Below are 24,592 nucleotides of genomic sequence, written 5' to 3'. Positions count from 1 at the left end.
TATTTGAAAGGTTTAATAAATAGAATACAAAAAAAATTGTAAAACGGATCAGGTTTCTTTTATTTGAGATGGTCATTACTTGCATTTTGTAGGACTGCCTTTGGCTGCTTCAACCCTCTGAGAACTCTGGAATCATCACAAACAGTACCTCTCTTGACCTCATAATGGAAGGAGGATCATTAGTGAAGTAGCTGAAGATATTGGGCTGTGGATGTTTCCCTGAGGAACTCCTGAGCCTGCGATGATTTCTATTTGACAATCACAACTATCTTTCTTCCTTCATGTCAGCTATGACTCCAACTACCTCAGGCTTTTCCCATTTGTCCCTCTTGACCCCAGTTTTGCTCGAAATCTTTGCTGCCACCCTTGGTCAAATGTGCCTTGGTGTCGAGAGTAGCCATCTGCATCTTTCCCCTGGCATTCAGTTCGAATGTCCATATCTCAATCAAGGCTGCAATGAGTTCTGTACCCAATTGGTTCTGGCAAAACCTGTTATTGGTAATTAGATGTTGCTTGATGCCATTATTGATGACTCCTTCCTTTATTTTACTAATGATTGCGAGAAGGCAGATAGGGCAGCTATCAGCATGATTTGTTTTCCTGATTTTCTTTTGTGGGTGGCACGTTTCTGGGCAATCTTCTATATTGTCAGGTAAATACCACTGTCACAGCTGGAGAAGCCTGGCAAGATGATTGGGCGGCTCTGGTGCAGCAGTCTTCAACATTACAGCTATGATGATATTAGAGCTGACAGCCTTTGCTGTGTCCAATGCATTCAACAGTGTCTTAATGTCACATGAAATGAACCAAACTGGCCATGTGGTGGAATCTATAATGGTGGGAATCCCAGAAGAACAGAAAGTAAAGGTATCCCCTCTGCACTTGTCGCACGTGCTGGGCATCACCATAACTGGGGATAGGCATGTTCATGGTACCTTCTCCTCCTGTTAGTTGCCAACTTGTCCGCCGCCATTCTTGCTTTTCAACCGTTGCAATTACATGGCAGCCAGAGCCAAAGCTGTACAAGACTATCTTCTGAAGGTGGTCTTTGCTTCACAAACCATACACTTGAACAAGGTCAGTGTGGTCTTGAGTGCATTGGCTGATGAAGCTGTGTCCATTGGCAGGTAGCATTCAGTATGTTAACTTTCCACCTGTAATGTGGAACTGGACATTGCAATGATTGTTCTTCTGTAAATCACTTTTTAGAAAAACGGTATTTTCTTTAAAAATGTAATTTAAATTTTAATCGCTACAGTGTGACTAAAATTTTATAGAAAAAAACTTCATTTATTTTACAAACAACCATTGGTTTGATAGAATTATGACCTGAGAGTTGTCACTTCCATATCCCTGCACATCTTGTAGGAATTAAAGTAAGTTCACAGTAAACGTAACATTCTTTAGGCATTCCAATTTATTAAAGATTGTTAATAGAAATTTTACATCCTCCAGCTGATTTGGCTTTATTGATACTGTTTGAATTGCCATCAATAATCAGGTAGCATTAAAATTTAAATCCAAATCTACTTCTTAAATGTCTGTGAATTAAAAAATTAATCAAGTTACTTGACAGCGTTTCATTCATATCAAAAGTAAAAATAGAAATCTCTTAGATAATAAAATTGCTAGGAATTTAACTTCAAATCTGTGAGTTGCTGTTAACTTTCCAAACTGAATGCTTTGGAAAAGGTCCAGTAGAAAGCAGAGTAAACTCAAATGTATCCGTATGCAAGGTATGTACAACATTTGTAAAGGAGCATCACGCCAAGTGGAAAAACTGATAAGTAGCACTCCAGTATTCTTTGATTGCTTTGGCTTCTACTTCAGTGCAGCAGTGTAAATTTTTTGACTGTTACCCTTGGCCTATGAATAACAACATAACGATTAAAATACATAGACACATTTGCGAAGGAATTCCAAAATAAAATTAGATCCGATCTTTACTTACCAACTTCCAAAGTATTCTGTTTTAGGTCCGAACTAAAGTCCTGTAGTCATATGGCTGAGCAGCACACATTATTGTAGTATAGATAGTCAAACTAAAATTTAAAGATTGTTTTAGAAAACATCACCAAATGAATTCATCTTATTACACACACTTAATAATTACAAAACAGTATCTAGTTCACAGATACAACAATAATCAGGTTTAATTTATTTTTTAATTTTTGTAAAGACCACTGCACAGGAGGTACAATATTAACTCACAATGATACCATAATTACAATGTTGTAAAGCTTTGGAGAAGCTGTATGATGGTGCATACACGCAAGGAATTTCCTGCAACTTAATAGACAATGCAACAACTCTGCAATAAAATGTCAACATGCAAGGGACAAAAAGTAATGGCACTAGCAGAAAATATATATACGTGCGCATGTGCCTGTGTGTGAGACAGACAGATATTAATATACAGCTCATGTAGCTTATGTTATTAAATAACTGAAGCAGATTAAAAAAGAACTGCAGCTATTAAATTGATTTGATATCACATACTGCAGGGCATGGCAAGCTTCTATCACCCACAAGGTGGTACTCCCTCATCAATACTGTGTTGGGAACATCACGCCTACCTCTTGCATTATTAGCTGGGGCTTGCAGCTCAAAATCTACAGCAGGACAGAAGGTATAACCAAAGATTTTATGGCCCAAAAATTCCTCAGGACCTTTTACAAAGCAGAGTTGCAGGAGGAGTGGGACTTCTGCTTGGTCATGTCCAGCATGGACTCTGCTGGAACTCACAAGGTTTTATCTAAATCCTATGCAAAACATCAGTGAAGCAGTGTTGGGAGAAGGCACAATTAAAAATCTGCAACTTCTTAAAGTGGCAGCAGTGGATAAGTGATTTCTCCTTCAGCATGACTTCTTACCAAGGTATTCGTCAATCTCCTGTGACATTGCAAGTGTAGTCTAGATGAAGTGTGATTAGAAGTAGGAGTCAATTGGACCAAGGCTGCGGGTAAAATTCAGTCCCCACTTTTCAATCAAGTGTTCTGTCCTTATTTTCATTATAAATTTCAATGTCCACATTTATAGTGGAAACTGGCAATGTAAACTCACCGCACTAATTCCAATCTCCTGCCACGTGTGATTGTTGCAGCTTCACTTGGGGAGTGTGTAATTACAATGTGACAAGTTAAAATAGGAGTTGCTAGTACTGTACAAATGTTGAGCATATGAATTAATCATGAAACACTGACAGAAGATATACCCTGAAGCAAGATTTTTAGTATCTTACTAATGTATGGCATGGTAAGTAACAGAATATGCTCATTCTGCTGCCTGTTTCCTCTCTCTCTCTCTTTCTCTACTGCTCTCCCTTATGCTTCTTCTTCTTTGTTATCTTGAATTTCAGGTTGGAGATGATTGGTGGTGATATTGCTTGGTGTGGTGGTGAAAGAGGCCAGCATGAGTTGTAGATTGCATGGGGTGGGGAAGTTGCAAATCGCATTTTGTTTTTCAAAAATATTGCCACAGCAAATATATACACTTCATGTATCAGCTTGTTTAATGGAAGGTTACACTGAAAAAAAAATCCTCAAGCAAACGTTCTGGGCAACTGGAAAAATATCCTTCAGTTTGGAATCCAATAGGCTTTCTTTAGAGGATTCACAGGATAGAGAGAGTCAGGTTTATTCAATTACTGGTGCACGGTTTATTACAATTTTACTGAAAAGACTTAGTTTTTCAAAATTACTCCCGCCATGTTTGACATCCGTGATGGATTGAGCAAATATTACGCAAGCTTTTCAAAAAAGATGGGGGTTGTAAGGATTTATCCTAAAAAGTACTGTAACATACGGTTGAATATAGGCATAGGAAAGTTCTTTTTTTGAAAGAAACCAGTTGACCCAGAGTGTATGAAGTAAAATTGAGGCCAGTGGTCAAGTTACTGGACCAAATGGCTCTTTCTGTGCAAGGCCAATTCTGTGATACTGTTGGCAATAACTAGTAAGGATGTAGACAATAACATATAACATGAATTAGCAATAAATATCTGCCACTTGCATTTAGACATTACCAAAAGTATTTAACCCTTACCCCCACCCCCCCATGCATTATGATTTCCCCAAATAACTCTGTATATGTTGAACTCCAATTTTTTATGACTATAAACAACATGTTTATGCTAAAAGTTAGAAGGTTATATTTTGCCAAGCTTTTCAGTGTGACAGCAAATTTGTAAACCTATTTCCGTCATACTATTCTAAATGCCTTTCAGTACCTTGGGCAGTGTCCCCTTTAAAGTTCATCAAACCAAAAATGTTTCAAAATATACATTTCAGAGCAATACTTACTCATTTAATACTGGTTTAATAGAGAGAACCTGCAATGTAAACAAGACACTATTAGCAAAATGCTGTAGATGCTGTACATCTGAAACAAAAATAGAAAGCTGTTTGGTTAGTATCCTTGGGGCAGGATTTTCAGCTCAGCGTGCAGGCACACGCCCGACACACACGAGCGTGAAATAGCGTGCGATGATGTCGGGCGAGCGTCCCGACGTCATCGTGCATTCGCACAATACTTTGGTTGACAGGCACACGCAAGAGTCGGCAGCGCGCCTGCCGACAATCAAGAGGGCTATTAAGCCCATTAATCAATTAATTAAATTGAATTTTCCACTGCCCATCCAACCTTACAGTTGGTGGGTGGGCGAATAAGCCAAGTGGCCTTTGCATTTTTTGCGAAACCTCATCCACAGGCAGGACAAGGTTTCCAACAGTGACACAAAAAAAAATTTAAACTCATTTTTCACATGTCCCTGTTCATGTGATGGAGTCACATGAGGGGACATGTTTTCCTTATTTTTAAAATCTTTATTTTTCATGTTAAAAATCTTCAACTCCCTGAGGTAGCTCTGCCCCTTCAGGAAGCTTTCACTGAGCGCACCCCATGCGTATGCGCAGGCTTCAATGCTCGCGCTCCTCCCGACCCCACCCTGGCAGCGCTGAGCTTCTCAGTGTGCGTTTCACACCGGTTGGCCGTTAATTGGCCAGCCAGCACGAAATCGCGGTTGGGGCCTGATGGCGGGCGGTGGACTGTTGCGCGGCCACTCCCGGTCCCGCCAGCTGCGCTCGCTCAACGAGGAGAAAAACCTCCCCTTGGAGAACAACAAATAAGTTAATATTTTGCATACTGATCCTTCAGAACTGAAATAAACAAGAGGTGGTCAGGCATGTTAAAACCATCACATAAAAGGGAGGGGCATGTTACATCAGAAAAAAATAAAACACAACAAACTATGAATGAAATGATGCAGCAAATGACCGGTGTCAAGTAATAGGATGAAGCTTTAAGGCATTAAAGAAATAAAGATGCACTAATCACTAAGGAAGTGACGGACTTGTGCTGTGAAATTAAAAGTGGTGTAAAGAAGATGGCAAAAATCTGAAGTTACTTAAGTCAGCGTTAAGTCTAGTCCTCCTAGCAACCAGTAAAAAGATGATATATTTTTCTCAAAGCCGGCATTGAGCTTTGTTGGAACAGTGTATGAGGTAGAATGGCAAAGGGGAAGAATTAGTGGTAGCACAAGGTTGCACAGAACAGAGGTGTTCAGCAGAGCAGGTACCTAATCTTCATTTGGTTTTCCTCAATGTAGAGGAAATCATACCATAATTATCGAATACAGTAGCTGTTTCACACGGAAAAAGTGTTTGCAGTGCTGGGCAATTGTGTGAGGGGAGGTGAATCAGCATGTCTTGTATCTCCTGTTGCATCTGGGAAGGGAAGTTGGAAGCAGCGATGTGCAGGAGTGAATTAAGGTGTCATGGGGGGAATGATTCTCCAGGGAGTTGAGGAGGGAGGGGAGTGATAGGTGTATTTGCTGGTTGGATTGTGTTGTGGGTGACGGAAATGCAGGAAGATGATCTGTCAAATGCAGGAGCTGGTGGGATGGAGGGTGAGGATCCTGGTGTTTCTGTTACAGCTGAGAGAGGAGGGAAGAAGGTCAGGGCAGCAACGGGGAAGGCAAACAGCTAGGTTTAGAGTCTTGTTGCCCACATCAGAGGGGAATCCTCAGCTGAGGGAAAAGCTGGACTTTTCCAAAGTTCTGGTATGGAAAGTACAGATCAGCCATTTTCTCCACCTACACCAAGATTCTACCACCAATCATATCTTCTTCTCCCTCTATTTTCCAGAGGGACTGTTCACTTCATGGCCACGTTCACACCTTAGTTCACTCGTTTCTACTTACTCTTCCATAGAAAATTAATGAGATGCACGTGTGCTCATTCATCGCCTCTCACAGGGCTGTCCAAGTTCCAATCACTCCTTCCATATGAGTTGTGATTGACATACATTTCCTCTAACCTACAGTAACATATTTTCTGTTCATGGTGTGGTTTCCTCTACGTTGTTGAAACAAAATCCAGGTAAGCCAACCATTTTGAGGAATTTATCTGTTCCATCTTCGACTTTTGAATTACCTGTGGTTCACCACTTTGAACTTCCTGCAATTCTCACTCAGACCTCTTATCATTGGCTCTGTGCACTGTTGCAACAAAGCTCAACATGAGCTCCATGAACAATATCTAGCTTTTTTCTTATATGGTCACAACCCTCTGGTCATAACGCTGTTTTCAAACTTTAGCATATCTTCATTTTCAAAACTCTTATTTTATATCACAGGCTATTTACACATCCTTTGTTCCTTTAAAGTCTTAATGCTTCAGGCTATTTCTGAGAAGATCTATTACATTATTTCAGTCATGATTGTTCTGTGTGTTTGGTCTTTTATTCTCCATCCATCCTGTTTCTGATTGTATTAATGTGCCCATCTGCCTCTTACTTTTGAGTTCTGAAGGAAGAGCTGTAATTGCTGAAACAAAAACTTGTCTGTACAAATGCTGACTGAAGTATTGTCTACTTCTGGCATTATCAGTTTTTTGTTTCCAGAACACACGAATCACTGGTTAAAATTATTAATATTCTTAAAAGCACCAGCCTCCTTTTTGACCCCCGCAGAGATTTTTTTCACATTCATCAATCCTTTCTCCTGGGCCTGGCTGAACTCATCAATCTTTTGAAATTTCCCATTCTGATTCCAGATAATTGTGATTTTGTGATTAAAATAAATATCTCCCCAAGTATTTGTAGAAACAGTTTACGATGTGATCTCAAAAATTCAAATATTTAATAAAAGCTTGGGAAATAGATCAAGAGCAACCTGAAATCTTAATATTACTTTACTTTGTTAATTTATTTACAGTATAAAGAGTGGCTATTAGAGAGTTTTTACTCCTATGTGTCTTTGTCTCTACCAGAATAACCCATCATCCGGTTGTGTCAAACTTCTGTCATTTATCTTTTGTTTATCCGTTGTTACTTCACATTGCTCCCTTCCACATATCCTCAATGTCCAACAGAATCAGCCTCTTTCTTGCTCCCATTGACTGGGTCCTGTTGTTCATTTTACAGGGCAGGACACCTTCTGGTTGGCCTTCAGACTGGTGGTCAGTAAATTGAATCAGATTACATCCTAGCCTGGCTGAGGTCTAGGTACAATTAGCTGGTCTGCATGGGAGAGTGTGAAAATATCCCAGTTAAATAAAATACAGATGGGGGCTCCACCAGTTCAGACTGGTTCAGTCAGTTAAGGCAGTGAGTCAGTGGGCTATACAGACCAGCAAGGTCCTAGATTTGTTAATGAGTGCTTTTGGATGATTTCAATTGGGTTATTTACAAAGGTGCTACAATTGGTCTAAGGTGAAGGGGTAAAAGAAACTGGTCAGTGATCTGATCCTGATCTCTATTGCTAGAAGTACAGGTGGACAGATAGGGGTATGACAGTTGCGTTAATGGACAAGCAATCCAGCAGCCTGGAATAATGATTCAGAGAATGTAAGCAGTTTGAGAATTTGACTTCTGTTTGAAAGAAAATCCAGAAATAAAAATTGGTACAGTAAAAGTGACTGAATTAAACTGTTAAATTTTCATTAAAAACCAACGGGTTCATTGAAGTCCTTTAGGGAAGGAAATCTGTCATCCTGATCTGGTTTGGGTTATATATGACACCAGTGCCATGTACAGTACTCTTAACTACTCTTTGATATTGCCTAGAAAGCCATTCATTTATATCAAGCTGCCATAGCAGTTCAAGAAGGCAGCTCACCACCACTTTATCAGGGCAACTGGGGATGGGCAATAAATGCCTGCCTTGCCAGGGACATCTACATGCCAAGGATTAATTGATCAAAGTACTTGATGCCTGTGGAACAGTAAGTCGGTGTGCAGTCAATGATTTTCATAGAAAAGGAAAAAGTAAAAAAAAAACAAGAAATTTATACAGATAGGAGAGTAATTGATACCACAAATATTCTCCTTGTCCCTCTTCCGCTTTCTTTCTCCTTTAACTGACATTTACACGTTATCTTTAATGGTAATTCAAGATGTTAACCTTGCCAATAAAATAAATTAAGTAGCAAAATTAGATTCCATTGGCATTCACCTTAAACAGTGCACGTAGGTTGATGTCATTTTGTCCTGTAGCATTGAGAGCGTGGTTAGCTGGTGTTCTAAAGAAAAGAATGCAACATATAAAAATCAAAGTGGTATGAAAAGCTGAAGTATAAGTCCAATTTTTTTATGTGTAAGCAATTGTGCAGATTTAAAGGTCTTAGAATGTTCACCTTCGGTCATCGGATGAGGGTGGGGCTTTCCAGTGATCATAGTTTGTCTCCACTCTGTACCACCTAAGTAAATGAAGAAATGCAAAACTCACCACAATATATGCACTCAAGATTAAGGTGAATAAAAACAAAAGCAATACACTTGCCTAGAAACTGAATATGGTTGTAGAATTATTAACATAATCCTATCTAAGCCCTCAATGCAAAATGTATGATTCAGCCAGAACAATGAAATGGCTATGTTTGATGCCAATGCACTGGGCAGCGGAGTTATAGTCTGGAAACCAGGAGGCCTGGATTTCTTTGACCGTCTTTGTGTTTTAATTCCTGCCAATGTGAAACAACTTCTCAGATAAAATTAGGAAAGGGAAATAATAAATTAGGCATTTAATGTAATATTAACTGTTATAGGAATGTTGATCTATAATAATGTAATTGCATGTGACCCTAACTCAGTCCATCGTTACAGCTTCAACGTATAATATTAAATAAATTCATATTTTATGTTTGTCGATTTTTAGAATCGTGTTTCACAACGCAGTCCTGAATATTGTGAAAGAGATTGACCCTGATGGCTATGAAGCCGACCTGTGAACCCTCTCCTCCATGAACGCCCCATCACTGACCCAGCCTTGACCCAGCTCTTCCTTCCAGCCACATTAATCTCACTGTTCCTCAGCTGCAGCCTTTACTATGGCCTTCCACGCCCGGCACACAGCCCAGACCTCTGAGGGGGAGTTTTCCCAGGCAAGGGGAGGGGGTTTTGTGTCCGTGTGGGGTATTAAATTCAAACCTGTTACATTGTCCTACCAGCCCGACAGGCATGATGTCATTGTATTTCTGCACAGGCGTGGACTAGTGCGCGTGCGCAGTCGGGTATCAGTGGCCATCTCGTGTTGGCAGGAGACATTGCAATGAAATACATAACCCTGATGCAAGCACACAATATTCCTCACATATTTATATTTTTCAACATTTAGCACATTGAATATTTCAATGAAATTAGTACTCAATATGTTAACACACATTTTAATCCACTTAATTCCGATCACCATTAAAATCATTTTGTCAATTAAAAGCCATCTCCACAAAATATGCCATCTCTAGCATTTACTTTTAGAAAACATTACAGTCAAAATATTACATTATGCTGGTGGCTGTTTTTCACTGGTAGTTAAACAATTTAAATAGGAACATTATTTGTATATTTGCTACTTACTGTCCTTTCTTAGGCATCAAAGGCCAGATGTCAACAGGCCCATTGAGATTTCTTGTTATAATCACGCCTTCAGTTGGTTTAACTCCACCTAAAATGTAGTATACATTTGCAGTGATTGGGGAATTGGCCAACTTCATCAAAGCTGCTTGAAAATCCACAGCTTCTACAAGGGTCTGAGGAAATGAAAAACAGTGCTTTTTTTTAACATCAGTTTGTCAATTCCCCTTTTATTGTCATTGCCCTTTGTTTCTCCACCAAACCCCTCAACCCAATGCCCCCTTTCTGACTGTAGATGACTCTTCCTGCCAAAACATCTCCTTGGGTTGCAACAGGTCCATGAGCACAGACCAATTTTTGAGTTGACTATTTGTGAAGTCTAAAGTGTTAACTGGTAATGCGAACAATTAAAATGCTTGATTTATAAAGTACATGTCAGCTTTTCTCCCATTTATTCAACTGTCTTATGCTACGGAGATTTAGTTATATCACTATTAAATAATTTTTCATCCTCATTATAACAAATATCAGAACTAAAGCCATATGTATCAGCTTTTGTTCACTGGTGGAACTCTGACCTGAATTAGGTGGTTATTGGTTCAAGTTCCACTTCAGGGGCTTGAGCACGTAATCTAGGCTGGCACTTCGGGCTGGATTTTCAGCCAAAAAACCTCCTCAGCCATTTAAAAATAGCAGATAGGATCCAATTCTGGGATTCCCACCCCATTCCCAGTACCCCAATTTTCGCTGGTATGGGTTAAGGGTATGGGAAGCAAGCCCACACCTGCACTCCTGACCTGGCCGGCTCCATTGTGGGGGTAGGCATCTCCTAGCCCTCAGTAATTTTCATGGATGACTCATGGTTCACGGTCCCTCAGGGGAGTCCCATGGCCCCTTGCAGGCTCCATGCCAACTACATGCCAACTCATGCCCCCACCTTCTCCATGACCCTTTATAGCATAATGAGGCTTGGCTGAGAGCCCAGCCCCATAAAGGATTAACTCTGTTTACACAACTGAACAGAGGTTCGGACGTTGCTTGACTGACAGCTTTATGAGGATACAATAAGATATTTTTCTGTAATATCCTTTGTTAATGACTCAATATTTATTTGCACAATGTTAAGAGGTGTCAAGTGCTTAAAACATCTCCTATTGATAGTTTAATGGTCTGGTTAATTGGCACTTTTATAGGGTTGTAGCAACAGCAATTCTTTTCAAAACAATTATGAATGGGCTTTTTTTTAAAGCAGTTTCACACATGCCATAGTTACTATAGGGTTCATTGGTTCTATACAGAGAGTAGGCCAGGTGAATGGGCATGGAAGGGCTATGCGTTGACATGGAGAGCATGAGGGGCCATGGTGGCAAGAGAGTGGGGATGAGGTGTGAGGGGTGAGAGCCAGAGAGTCTAATATGTATCCAAATGACTGGGATGAAATCCCAGAGAACCGAGGCGGGCTGTTCAGCACTTGCCCACCCCTGTGGCCACCTCCAATCTACCTCTGGGGGCAGAGGGCCCAACTCCAACCCGTACCCACCTCCTCGAATGAAAATAGCGGGTAAAGGGGGGCCTTTATACTGATGCAGGTCTGCCAATACGGAAACTTCCCGACTTGAACTACCCACTTCGGTAGCAATCTGGCCCTTCAGTACAGTACTAAGGTTGTGCAGCGCAATACCGAGGGAGTGCTGAACTCTTAGAAATCTCAACTTTCAAATGAAATATTAAACCTAAGTTCAGTCTTCCCTCTCACATGGATGTAAAAGATCCCATGGAGCTATTCACAGAAGAGTAAGGGAATTTTCTTGGTGTCTTGGCCAAAATCTATTCCTCAAGCAACACCATTAAACAGCTTATCTGATTGTTAGTATCAGTTCTGATCATGTGACCATGCTATGCATAAGGGTGCTCATCAACAAAACATAGACAAAATTAAAATGAAAATTACTTACATCTCTAATAAGCCAGCTAGGAGGAAGACTTCTTTTCAAAAGAGCAGCGATTATAATTTTCCACCATTCTCCTCTAGCTTTAATAAAAAGACAATTATATACGCATCATTCTGAATTCTGCATAATGGAGTCTTGTTTGAGCCACATAGCTAGTACAATAAGCTAATACATATCGAAGTGCAGGCAAGTTGCAAGAGATTTACACCAGGACCTCTCAGCTATTAAGTAACTTGTTATGTACTTCTTTAAACATCATAATTACCCACAGTCAAGTACTAAAATATAATTCCAATAAGTATCTGATAGAGTGCAAAAGGCATGAAACTGGGTAGTGATATTGCAAAGGGTTCTACTCTGAGACTGCTTTCCTTCCTGGTGTACATTGAATTTAGCGTCAGTCGGTGTAAGTTGCTATGTTTTAGTTTAAAAAGTAAGAATTATATTTTAATTAGGAAAGGATTAGATGATATGGAAAAGCAGAGAAATTTTGGGGTTCAAGTTCAGAAGACATCAAAAACAGCATCACAAGTAACATTTTAAATATCTAATGTAATTCTGGCTAACCTAGACACATCCACAGAGGCCGGTGAATTGTGATGGTAGCTGCTCCAAATGAACAGTGTGTGTTGTAAAAATTCTCACTAGAGACACTTGATTGGTTTGCTCACATTTTTGACACTGCTACTTTTAAAGACAAATTATAATTTTAGCTGAGTTGAAGAGATCTTTTTATGCCAATCATAACTACCAAAGCCAATGTGTTTGGTTGCTCTTCCTGCAGAAAGTTCATCCAATCCAAACTCTGTTCCCTAGCCACCGACTCCATCCCTCTGCCTGACAACGGTCTGAGTCTAAACCAGACTGTTCACAACCTTGGTGTCATATTTGACCCTGAAATGAACTTCCAATTATATATTCATGCCATTACTAAGACCACCTTCTCCCGTCTCCATTGCCCAACTTTGCTCTTGCTTCAGCTCATCTGTTGCTGAAACCCTTATTCATGCTTTTAATACCTCTAGACGTGACTATTTTGATGCAGTCTTGCCTGGCCTCCCATTCTACCCTCCATAAACCTGAGGTCATGCAAAACTCTGCTACCCATGTTCTAACCTGCACCAAGTCCCATTCACCCATCATTCTTGTGCTCGCTGATCTACACTAGCTTCCAGTTAAGCGGCATCTTGATTTTAAAATCCCCATCCTCGCTTACAAATCCCTCTATGGCCTCACCTCTCCCAATATCTGTAATCTCCTTCAGCCCCACAATCCTCTGAGATAATTGGTGATCATCCAATTCTGACCTCTTGTGCATCCCTGATTTTAACGCTTCACCATTGGCGGCCTCGTCTTCAGCTGCCTAGGCCCTAGGCTCTGGAATTCACTCCCTACACTTCACTCCATCTCTACCTTGCTTTCCTCTTTTAAGACATTTCTTAAAACCTACCTTTTTGACCAAGCTTTTGGTAATCTTACCTAATATCTCCTTATGTGGCTCGGTGACATATTCTGTTTTATAATGCTCCCGTGAATCACCTTGGGATGTTTTAATATATTAGAGATGCCATATAAGAACATAAGAACTAGGAGCAGGAGTAGGCAATTCAGCCCCTCGAGCCTGCACCACCATTCATTACGATCATGGCTGATCTCATTTCGGACTCAACTCCAATTTCCCGCCCTCTCCCCATAACCTTTCAACCCGTTATTAATTGAAAATCTGTCTATCTCCTCCTTAAATTTATTCAGCATCCCAACATCCACTGCACTCTGAGGTAATATAAATATAAACTCTTGTTGTTATATTCATTTTTCCCTCGGAACAAAATTGTTCTAAACACGCAAGTCATTCAAGCACAGAGGTATAGAACATAAAAGTAGATATGAATACATCAGTCAGTAAACTTCAGTAAGACCACAGCTGGAGTACAGTATGCAGTTTTGAGTTCCATGGCACAGAAAGGATGTTACGGTGTCAAAAAAGTTATATATAGATTCACCATGATTCTGCCCGATATCAAGAAATACAATTATGAAGAAAGGCTTAGATGAGTGGTTGGAGGAAAGGGTGATAAAGATTGATAAGGACAGGGCAGGCACATGGACTAGAACTATTGAAAGATAAACACCAACATGGTCCGGTTGGGCAACTGACAGTTTCTGTGTTATACTTTCAGTTTAATTGTGTATTACTGCATATAGTGTGACGTTGCCCCAATGATAGGCAATGGAAAGAAGGAGGAGCTCATTGGAGCCAATTCAAAAGATCCAACACCACTAGAGTTCAAATCATGATTTAAATAAAACAAAACTGCTGTCAGCAAAACTAAGAAAAACATGGCAATATTAGCTTCACCCATAACTATTGTACAACTTACAGACTTGATGTGTTTCACAGATATAATCTTATTCATGGCTGAGGCAGCACTGATAAAAACTTGACAAACAATTTCATATTTATCAGTATGTTTCAGCTTTAAAACATACCCAGTCCATGTGCTGCTCTCTTTTAAGATGCCCATAGTATTAGTGCGACTTAAACCAAGGAATAAAAATTGCATAGTCTGCATTGTTACCAGATATGCACATTCTTAGCAGCTGTGCTGCAATGCATAGAGCCTCTCCCTATTCATTTCCGACTTATTGGCAAGATTCTCCAGTGGAGTTTGTACCTTCTGTTCTTATGGTGGCATGTTTTACATTGTCTTACATCATGTATGAAACAGGGATTTGCAGGACTAGGCCTCTAAGCTACATAGTTTTACAGGAATATCTAATGTTTGTTTACCACAGAAGTTAAATGGGTTTTCTGGAAAAATTATGCTCTTTTATTCGATTTTAACAATCTTGATTATTTCACAAATGTCACAGAGTGCAAAGTAATTTAAATCACTTAAGTATAGCACTGCTTTGTGCTAAATAATTTGAGGGGTCTTTTTTTAGTAGAATGTACAAAAGTATGCAATTTCAATATAAGTATTATGATACGCCAAAACATTGGTGCACTTAATCCCAATAGAGTCAGGAAAAATTAGATCTATTGAGTAGAAACCTTAACCATATTCTAAAAGGTGCTGTGTTCATTGTTGTTTTTGTTGTTGGTATATGCATAGCATAAATAAGCAGGTTCATGGTGCTGAACAAAATCCATGGGGCAAAATCCACTGGGTTTAGCAAATGCTAATGGGATGCATGTTAAAATAGGTCGCTCTAATGTTCAGATGATTTTGATAATATTTTTCAAATAGTGTTTACAAGGCTTTCTTTAGTCAAATACGACACATAATGGTGCTAACAATGTTTTCCAATGTGGCCATTTGTAGATAGTTTCCACTATCTACCATTATTTGTAGTGTCTGGGAATATCCCATCATTATAATTTTGAACAATGTTACTAATACTGCAGTGGCCTGGTATAATTCTGCTTGTTAGAACCTATGGAATTCTTCCCATGCTGCGGGAGAACAAAAACAGACATGTTTTGGAATATAAAAATACTGCGGATGCTAGAAATCTGAAACAAAAACAGAAAATGCTGGAAAAACTCAGTAGGTCTAGCAGCATCTGTAGAGAGAGAAACAGAGTTAACGTTTCAAGTCTGTATGACTCTTCTTCAGAGCAGGAATGTAATGTGATTAAATCTCTTTTACAGTCTGTGGGATTAATACACATTAATCCAAACATTTCAAAATTAACACCTTGACATATTTATCAAACTCCCAAGGTAATTTGCTGAGTCAGATTTAAAATGTGATAATTGGCAAAGTATCTAAAGAGCAGCACAGGTATATTAACTCAAAGAACCAGAAAGTTCAACACACCTCTTGCATTCCCTGAAATGGTAAACTTGTTTGGACTTTGCCCAGTCCATAAACCGACAAAGCCAATGAATGTTGTCCCTTTGTAGATGATCTGAATGAAAGATTTTAATTAAGATAGACACACAGTTCAGATTTCAGCAGTGAATGAAACAGCATTTTGCAACAGATTATGAGCTATCAGCTCAACAAAAAGAACTAAACAGCTCATCAGCAAGGAGAGAAATGTTCGAATGCAGTGACTGAATGGCAAGGGAGAAAAAGTGTAAATTAGGACAAAACAATTAACATATTAGCTTTTGCATTGTCCTGGTAAAGTGTGTTGCCTGTATTTAATTCTACCTCTGTCCGCAATGAAATAATTAAATATATCTTCCCGCAAGAAAAATAATTAATACTCAAGCATTTTCACAACCAGGAACAATATTTCAATGTTATATACATATTATACATTGTAGTGTTAACCATGCCGTTACAGGTAAAATGAACATGAGATGATCATGGCTAATATAGCTTACAAGACAAACAGCAATGTGATATCACTGGGACGATTAGATTAATTAAATGCAGGTTAACAATTTAGGCATTATTTAGGCTTTTCCAAACTGCATTCACACAAGCCCATCTGAAATTCAATTTCTGATTCAGCTAAACATCCAAGTTAAAGTCTAGTGCTATCAGTCTGTTTTAGGCTATTCAAAAATTTTGTTTAAAAGAAGTCTCAGTCGTTCCATTACATGAATAGATGTGCATCTTGACTGTAGAGGCCTGCGTTTAAACCTAGTTCAGATGGATGAATAAACTTCTCTGATCTCTACTGGATCCCAAGTGAAATAACTCAGTTTCAAGAGGGCACTGGACACAAAATTGCTTAGCATTCAACAGAAATTGTACTAAAATATCAACGCTCTGCAGCAACAACAAAAGAATGCTTGATGTAGGAAGTGTAGGCACATTGCTGGGCAAGGGTCAGAAGAGCTTTTGCTCTAACCTAGACATAGTATATCTAAACTTGAGGGGTTTATTCCCCAGCACTCACATTCACTATGGAATTATATTCTGTAACAGGACAGGAACAAGCCATTCAAGCCTATCAAGTCTGTTCCAGTGGTTTCTCTCCGCCCCAACTACATCTAATGTCACTTCTCTTGCTCACTTTCTGGAACCTTGAATATTTGTCTGTTTCAAGTAACTAATTCCCTTTAAAACTCACTGACAGACTCTGCTTCAATAATTATGTTTGACAAGGGATTTCCACATTCTAAGCAATTTCATGCTAAGAATCTTCTTTCTAACTTCCCTATTAATTCTTTGCTTGTTCATGGGATATAGGCATCCCTGGCAAGGCCAGAATTTATTGTCCATCTCTAACTGCCCTTGAGAAAGTGGTAGTACTTTAATTCGTGCTTTCTTATTACCCATCTCACTGACCAATGCGAATAATCCATTACGATTTACCCTCAAACTTGAAGATCTTTCAGATCACCCTTTAACCTTCTCAAGTTTAAGAAAAAGTTGTAATTTGTTTTAAGTCTAATTTCTGAATCTTTTCCACTGATGAACAAAGAAATTCTCAAAATTTGTCTGAAAAGTGCATTTTAGTACTAGCATAGCAAACTGAGAGATTCCAATATATTTCTAAAATTCCACCTTGTAATTTTAATGCAACACCTACCTGACCATTCTTAACAAATTGTAGGTCAACTGTGAGAGATCTTAAAGTATTGCTGAATTCAAAATCCAAATTTCTACCATGGTAAATATTTCCTCTTGAGTCTTGAGCAACAATGCTAGTGCAAAAGCTGAGAACAATAACATGAGTTACACATCAGTTCAGAGTCCAAACTTTTCAGTAATGACACAACAACATGTATTTATTTAGAGTCTTTAATGTAGGAAAATGGCCAAGATCCTTCTTAGAGATGTAATAAAAAATATGATGCCCAAGCAAAAGGATATACTGGGATACATGGCCAGAAACCTGCTCAAAGAGATGGTTTTACCATGTTTTAAAGGAGGAGAGGTAGCTATAGAGGTAGAACTATTCGGCCAAAGTGTGGGAACTGGCCATCAGTCAGTTATGGTGGGCAAAGGGAGGGGATAATGCATAACAGACTGGAGTCAAAGGAAGTGTTCCTTTTACTTGGAGTGCTCAGAGTCCATTTTATTCTGATAATTTGTAAGTATTTCCCTACAAACAGGGAGATACAAAGACCAAGTGAGAACATAAGGGCATAAGAAATAGGAATGAGTAGACCATTCGGCTCCTCGAGCATGCTCTGCCATTCAATAAGATCACGGCTGATCTTCTTGTCTTTTGATTTCTACGTTCCCACCTAGCCCCGATAACCTTTGGTTCCCTTGCCTAACAAGAATCTATCTACCTCTCCCTTAAAAATATTCAATGACCCCGCCTCCACCACCCTCTTAGGCAGAGAGTTCCAAAGTTGTTCAACCCTCAGAGAAAAAAATTCTTCTCATCTCTGTCCTAAAAGGGCAAACCCAAATTTTAAAACAGTGCCCCCTAGTTCTGGACTCAGCCACAAGGGGAAACATCCTTTCAACGTCCATCTTGTCAAGGCCGTTCAGGATCTTGTATACTTCAATCAAATCACCCCTCACTCTTCTAAACTCCTGTGGAAACTAGCCCCATCTGTCCAATCTTTCCTCAAAAGACAACCCACTCATTCCAGGCATCAATCTAGTAAACCTCCTTTGGACCACCTCCAATGCATTTACATCCTTCCTTAAATAAGGAGACCAAAACTGCACACAGTATTCAAGGTGCAGTCTCAACAATGCCCTGTATAACTGAAGTAATAACATCATTACTTTTATGTTCAATCCCTCTTGTAATGAAGGATAGCATTCCATTAGCCTTCTTAATTACATGCTGTACCTGCACACTAACATTTTGTGACTCATGTACTAGAACATCTAGATCCCTTTGCACCTCAGAATTATGCAGGCGTTCTCCATTTAAGTAATACTCTGCTTTTTTGTTATTCCTGTCAAAGTGAACAACTTCACATTTTCCCACATTAAACTCCATTTGTCAGATCTTTGCCCACTCACTCAACCTATCTATATCCATCTGCAACCTCCTCATGTCCTCTTCACAACATACTTTCCTACCTATCTTTGTATCTTCTGCAAATTTAGCTACCATGTCTTCACTCCCCTCATCTAAGTCATTGATGTAAATCGTAAAAAGTTGAGACCTCAGTACAGGCCCCTGTAGGGCACCACACTTCACATCCCGCCAATCAGAAAAAGACACGTTTACTCATACTCTCTGCTTTCTGCCAGCCAGCCAATCATCTATCCATGCTAATATATTACCCACTACACCATGCGCTTTTATTTTCCATAATAATCCTTGATGTGGCATCTTATCACATGCCTCTGAAAATCCAAGTACAGTACGTCTACCCTTCATCCACTGCTAGTGTTACTCCTTCAAAAAATCCAATAAATTGGTTAAACACAATTTCCTTTTAACAAAACCATGCTGACTCTTCCCTATTGCCTTGAGCTCTTCTAAGTGCCCAGTTATAACCTCCTTAATGATTGATTCTAATAACTTACCCATGACAGACGTCAAGCTAAGTGGCCTATAGTTTCCTGTTTTCTGCCTCCCTCCTTTCTTGAATAGAGGGGTTATATTTGCTACTTTCTAGTCTGATGGAATCTTTCCAGAATCTAGTGAATTTTGGAAAATTAACACCAGCACATCGACTACTTCATTAGCCGCCTCTTCTAAGACCCTAGGATGTAGTCCATTGGGACTCGGAGACTTGCCAGCCCGCAGCTCCATCAGTTTGCTCAGTGTCATTTCCCTAGTGATTTCAATTTCACCAGATTCCTTTCTCCCGCTCACCTCCTGATTTGCAGCTATTACTGGAATGTTTTTTGTATCCTCTACAGTGAACACAGAAGCAAAATATTTGTTCATTTCTTCTGCCATTTCCTTATTATCTACTATTAACTCTCCACTATCACTCTCTAGAGGACCAACACTCACTTTACTTACCCTTTCCCTTTTTAAATACCTGTAGAAACTCTTGCTATCCGTTTTTACATTTCTAGCTAGCTTCCTCTCATACTCTAATTTCTTTCTCCAGATTAACCTTTTAATCATTCTCTGCCATTCTTTATATTCTGTCCAATCATCTCTCAAGCCACTCACCTTTGCAGTGTTGTATGCTTTTTCCTTGAGTTTGATGCTTTCCTTAACATCTGTAGTTAACTACGGATGGTGGGTCCTCCCCTTAGAAATTTTCTTTATAGTTTTCTGAATACTCTGAAATATCCCCTTAAATGTCTGCCACTGCTTCTCTATTGATCTGTCCTCTAGCCTAGTTTCCTAGTTCACTTCAGCTAGCTCAGCTTTCCTCCCCACATAGTTGCCCTTATTTAAGTTTAAGATACTAGTCTTAGACCCACTCTTTTCCCTTTCAAACTGGATGTAAAATTCAATCATATTGTGGTCACTGCTACCTCGGGGTGCCTTTACTCTGAGGTCATTAATTAGTTCTGTCATGTTACACAATACCAAGTGTATCATAACCTGCTCTCTGGTTGGTTCCAGAACATGCTGCATTAAGAAACTATCTCGAAAGTATTCTAAGAATTCCTCATCCAGGCTACTACTGCCAATCTGATTTTTACAGTTTATGTGTAGATTAAAATCACCCATGATTGTTGCTGTTCCTTTATCACAAGCACACAATATTTTCTCTTGAATACTTTGTCCTATACTGTGGCTACTGTTAGGGGGCCTGTTAGGGAGACCACTCCCACTAATGACTTACTTCCCCTCCTATTCCTCATCTCCACCCAAACTGATTCTACTTCCTGATCTCCTGAACCATGGTCATCTCTAACTATTGCACCACTTTCTTCTTTGATTAACAGTGCTACCCCTCCATATTTACCTGGCTTCCTATTCTTCTTGAATGTCATGTACCCTTCAATATTAAGGACCCAATCTTTGTCGTCCTGCAGCCACGTCTCCGTAATTGCTATAAGATCATATTTATTTACTTCAATGTGGGCCATCAATTTATTTACTTTGTTATGAATACTACGTGCATTCAGATAGAGAACCTTCAATTTTGTCTTTTTGTTACCTTTATAATATCTAGTCTTGACTGTTGATGCATTCTTAGGTTTTTCGCTCTGCACCTTCCCATTCTCTGACCCTGATTTCTCATATTACTATTTTGCTCTCCTGTCTTGACTCTACACCTTGAATTGCTACCTCCACCCAAGCTTGATCCCTCACCCCTCTTGTTTAGTTTAAAGACCTCTCTACTTCCCTAGTTATGCAATTTGCAAGGACACTCGTCTCAGCATGGTTCAGGTGTAGACCGTCCCAATGGTATAGCCCCCACTTTCCCTAGTACTGATGCCAGTGCCCCACAAACCGCAACCCACTACTCCCAAGCCAGTCTTTGAGCCATGCATTTGTCTCAAATCTTATTTGTCCTATGCCAATTTGCATGTGGCTCAGGTAATAATCCAGAGATTATTACCTTTAAGGTTCTGCTTCTTAATTTTGTACCTAGCTCCTCATACTTTGCAGAACCTCTTTCCTAGTTCTACCTATGTCACCGGTACCTACATGGACCACGACAACTGGATCCTCCCCCTCTCACTGCAAGTTCCTCTCCAGCCCTGAGCAGACATCCTGAACCCTGGCACCAGGCAGGCAACATAGCCATCTGGACTCTCACTCTTTGCTGCAGAGAACAGTATCAATCCCCCTCACTATGCTATCCCCTACTACCACTACATTCCCTTTTGCTCCCCCTGCTTGAACGGCTTCCTGTACCACAGTGACATGGCCAGCCAGCTCATCCAACTTGCAGACTTTGCTTTCATCCACACAGGTTGGGAGCACCTCAAACCTGTTTGACAATTGCAAAGTCTGAGGCTCCTCCACTATTATCTGCTCCGCCCCATTACCTGCCTCACTGACAGTCACATCCTCCTGTCCCTCACTGCTGGCCAAAACAGATGTCCCTCTTCTAAGAGGTGTGACTGTCTTCTGGAACACAGTATCCAGGTATTTCTCCCCCTGCCTTATGCTGCGCAGTATTTGCATTTCCAGATCAATAATCCTGATCCGGAATTCCTCAAGTTGCTTACGCTTCCTGCAGACATGTTTGTCATGGATTGCCTTGGTGTCCAAAAACTCCCACACCTCACAGCTGCAACGTAACACATTCTAACTTAAGTTATTTAGTTAATTTACTTTAATTACTTTCTTCCTATGTATGCTACCATTTACTGTTTTTATTGAATGCTAGTACCACTGACAACTAAAGGTTATATGCTTCTTAACACAAGGTATGTGATTTAGATGTTTGCTTAAATAACTTTATTTTTATTGTTTTGTTAATCTTTATTTTTTGTGGTGAGAAAGGGTTAGTTGCCTAAATTTTCCAATTGTTATTGTTTTAACACTGCTGTTAATCCATTTATATGGGTCAATGTTGGTCTTAAAATAATACCAACTGGAAGATTTTGGTCAACGTAAAGTACCTTTACAGGGTTCAACTTGTTCATATTGCACTGTTTTCTTCACTGTTACATTGTAAGGTATTTGTTCTCAGGCCATTAGTATTATCTGGTCTTCTAATAGGTTTTGCTTGTAAGACTCCAATGAAAAACAAGTATGAATGTTCCGAGGTAAATTATTCCCGAGTGACTACAGATCCAACTACTATTTGGATAATAGCACCTGACTGTGTGACTTTCTTTGTAGGGCAAACTAAAGTAGCTCAGGTGTAAAATTGATCAAAATTTAACAGTTTGACTGTTAAATAGTTACATGTTAAAGAATACCTACCCAGAAATTTCATAAACAAGATTGATAAGAAGTCCATCTCCAAGGCTTAAACCTAGGGCTTTACTTATTCCTTGAATTTCTGCTTCGTAGGGTTGTGGTAATATATGGCCTAGTTGGGTTGCTAGCTGTTCAACAATGGAAATCACCCACTTGGGAGCAACAGAACTGTAACATAAAGATTCGATTGTTTCAAGAACATTTGTCATTAATTTTGTTAAAACACAGTTGAAAAATATACAAGTATGAACAATTACATTTGCTAAACAGAATAGCTTATTCACAAGTAACAAAATATTAATCTACAAGTATTTCAAGATACCAAGCACAAATGCTTGGGAAATACTGAATGCATAAAATTTACATGCTGGACTAGGAAAGTCTGTCAAGGCTCAATTATCTTCTGGAGCAATTTTTTCAGATCCAACATAAAAGTCTTGTTCTGAAAGACGAACTTCTGATTAGAAGATGGTAAATTCAGTTGGATTTCATATTTTTGCAAACCTTCTATTATCAATTTCCTGTGGCAGGCAAGAAATGGTGCCACTGTTAGTTAGACCCATGTTGCCTATTTAATATTGACAATACCAAGTAGCTGGAAGTGCAAGATGGAAATAGCACATCATACTCTATAGGGCATCTGAGATCTGAGTGAACAGGGCAAACAACCGTACATCTCCTTAACCGGTCAGGTTGAAGGGTTGTGAAATTTACAGTGCAAATACTGAAAAGGAAATGTAAATGTTGTGCCATTTGTGTATAAATAACGGCCAACACAATTGGCCTTGCTGTTAGTTTGACAGCATTATTTTGACATATTGCTGAAAAAAGACACATGCTGTCTTCTCGCACTCATCAGGACAGTTCACAAGAACACCAAATTGTAAAGGAAACAACAATTTATACTGCATGAGAGGAGTGCTGACTGGTTGGCAAGTAGATTCTGATTGGTAGATGTGTTGCAGCTTGGCAGTTAACTGTCAGTTGTCAGTTAACTGGTGCATTCTCTGTGACAATGCCTCTACCAATGAGAGTCCACTTGCCAACCAACAGTGTCGGGGGATGAGCGCTGTCAGGGGATGAGGGAGGGGGAACAGTGTCAGGAATGGAGGGGAAGTGTTGAGGATGAGGGAGGGGGTGAGTGCTGTCGGAGGACGGGAAGTGTCGAGGATGAGGGAGGAGGTGAGTGCTGTCGGGGATGAGGGAGGGGTGAATGTTATCAGGTGATGAAGGAGGGGGAAACAGTGTCAGGAATGAGGGTGGGGGAGGAAAGTGTCCAGGATAAGGGAAGGGGTGACATCGTTGGGCAGGCGGCTGTGCAGTTTTGGAGCGACAGCCCTAGTTAAAAACAGTACAAGTCAATAAACTCAAGACAGACCTTAAACGGCGTGTCTTCAGTTTATGATGAAAAGGGGACGTGGCTTCCATGGATTTACACTCATTTGACCTAGTGACTGTTGCAGGAGCCGAGACCGGAAGGTGTAAATGATCCAGCGTAAAATGGGAAATGGGCAGATTAAATAAAGTCAGCGGCGGACACATCCTCTCCACCGCTGTCTGCAAGCTTTGGGCCATTGGGGCAACACACTCACTCAGCCAGTAAATAATACTAAACAATATAACCACTCGGAACAAACCTAGAGACTGCAGGAAAGTAAAATCAAAAGCACAAGTGAGAGTTTAGGTACTAGATGTAAAACATACACGAAGAATTACACTGGAAAGAAGAACCCAACAGAATCAAGTGGGACAACATGAAAACAAAGAACATCCTATCAACAGAAATGAGAGAGATCAGAGTGGCTGGATGTTCCAGGTATAAAGACATGACCATGAAGAGAATACACAAAGTATCATTGCCTGGGGACAGCAGCCCCTGTCCTCACCCGATAACCTGGTGCACGATCCGCCGTAACTGCGCCGCATCGTAATGTCTCAGCACCGGCTCCCAGCGCTGGTCAGGCGGCATCTCCAAACTCACATTGAAACGCGGGGGAGAGAAATCCCCCCGGCCCCCGGGCAATAAACAGAGTGACAGCAACTGTAAATACAGCAACATTTGAAACAGGGACAGGAACCAGAGTGGATTAACCCGGGCACAGCTTCCAGTGGCAGGA

General features: G+C 40.0%; 1 protein-coding gene across 3 annotated transcripts; it reads right to left on the bottom strand.

Annotated features, from left to right (window-relative positions):
* Positions 1 to 1,399: 1,399 nt before the first annotated feature.
* Positions 1,400 to 24,592, bottom strand: LOC144681928 (N-acylethanolamine-hydrolyzing acid amidase-like). 3 transcript variants are annotated; one of them, XM_078544117.1, is made up of 12 exons: positions 24,362 to 24,572; positions 22,479 to 22,643; positions 17,298 to 17,424; positions 15,626 to 15,716; positions 11,805 to 11,881; positions 9,853 to 10,025; positions 8,634 to 8,696; positions 8,453 to 8,519; positions 4,302 to 4,330; positions 3,064 to 3,108; positions 1,952 to 2,042; positions 1,400 to 1,866 (listed from the first exon to the last, which is right to left on the bottom strand). In XM_078544117.1, the coding sequence occupies exons 1-11, from the start codon at positions 24,532 to 24,534 to the stop codon at positions 1,973 to 1,975; spliced, it is 1,080 nt and encodes a 359-aa protein (XP_078400243.1). In that variant the 5' UTR covers positions 24,535 to 24,572; the 3' UTR covers positions 1,400 to 1,866; positions 1,952 to 1,972. The 3 variants fall into 3 exon arrangements, with proteins under 3 accessions (XP_078400243.1, XP_078400235.1, XP_078400229.1); XM_078544109.1 differs by lacking the exon at positions 3,064 to 3,108 and having other exon boundaries at positions 24,362 to 24,592; XM_078544103.1 differs by lacking the exons at positions 3,064 to 3,108; positions 4,302 to 4,330.

Source organism: Cetorhinus maximus, chromosome 1 (assembly GCF_964194155.1).
Source record: "Cetorhinus maximus chromosome 1, sCetMax3.hap1.1, whole genome shotgun sequence".
NCBI lineage: Eukaryota > Metazoa > Chordata > Chondrichthyes > Lamniformes > Cetorhinidae > Cetorhinus > Cetorhinus maximus.
This window is presented reverse-complemented; position numbering and strand designations above follow the sequence as displayed.

Bases quoted from the DNA above. Each gene is read 5' to 3' on its own strand.
- LOC144681928 (XM_078544117.1), bottom strand. From the start codon at position 24,534: ATGTTGCTGTATTTACAGTTGCTGTCACTCTGTTTATTGCCCGGGGGC. The intron at 17,425-22,478 runs GTAGGTATTCTT...TATTGTTCTCAG, and splicing joins CTTGTTTATGAAATTTCTGG to CTTTTGCACTAGCATTGTTG. The intron at 8,697-9,852 runs GTAAGTAGCAAA...TCATTTACTTAG, and splicing joins TTGATGCCTAAGAAAGGACA to GTGGTACAGAGTGGAGACAA.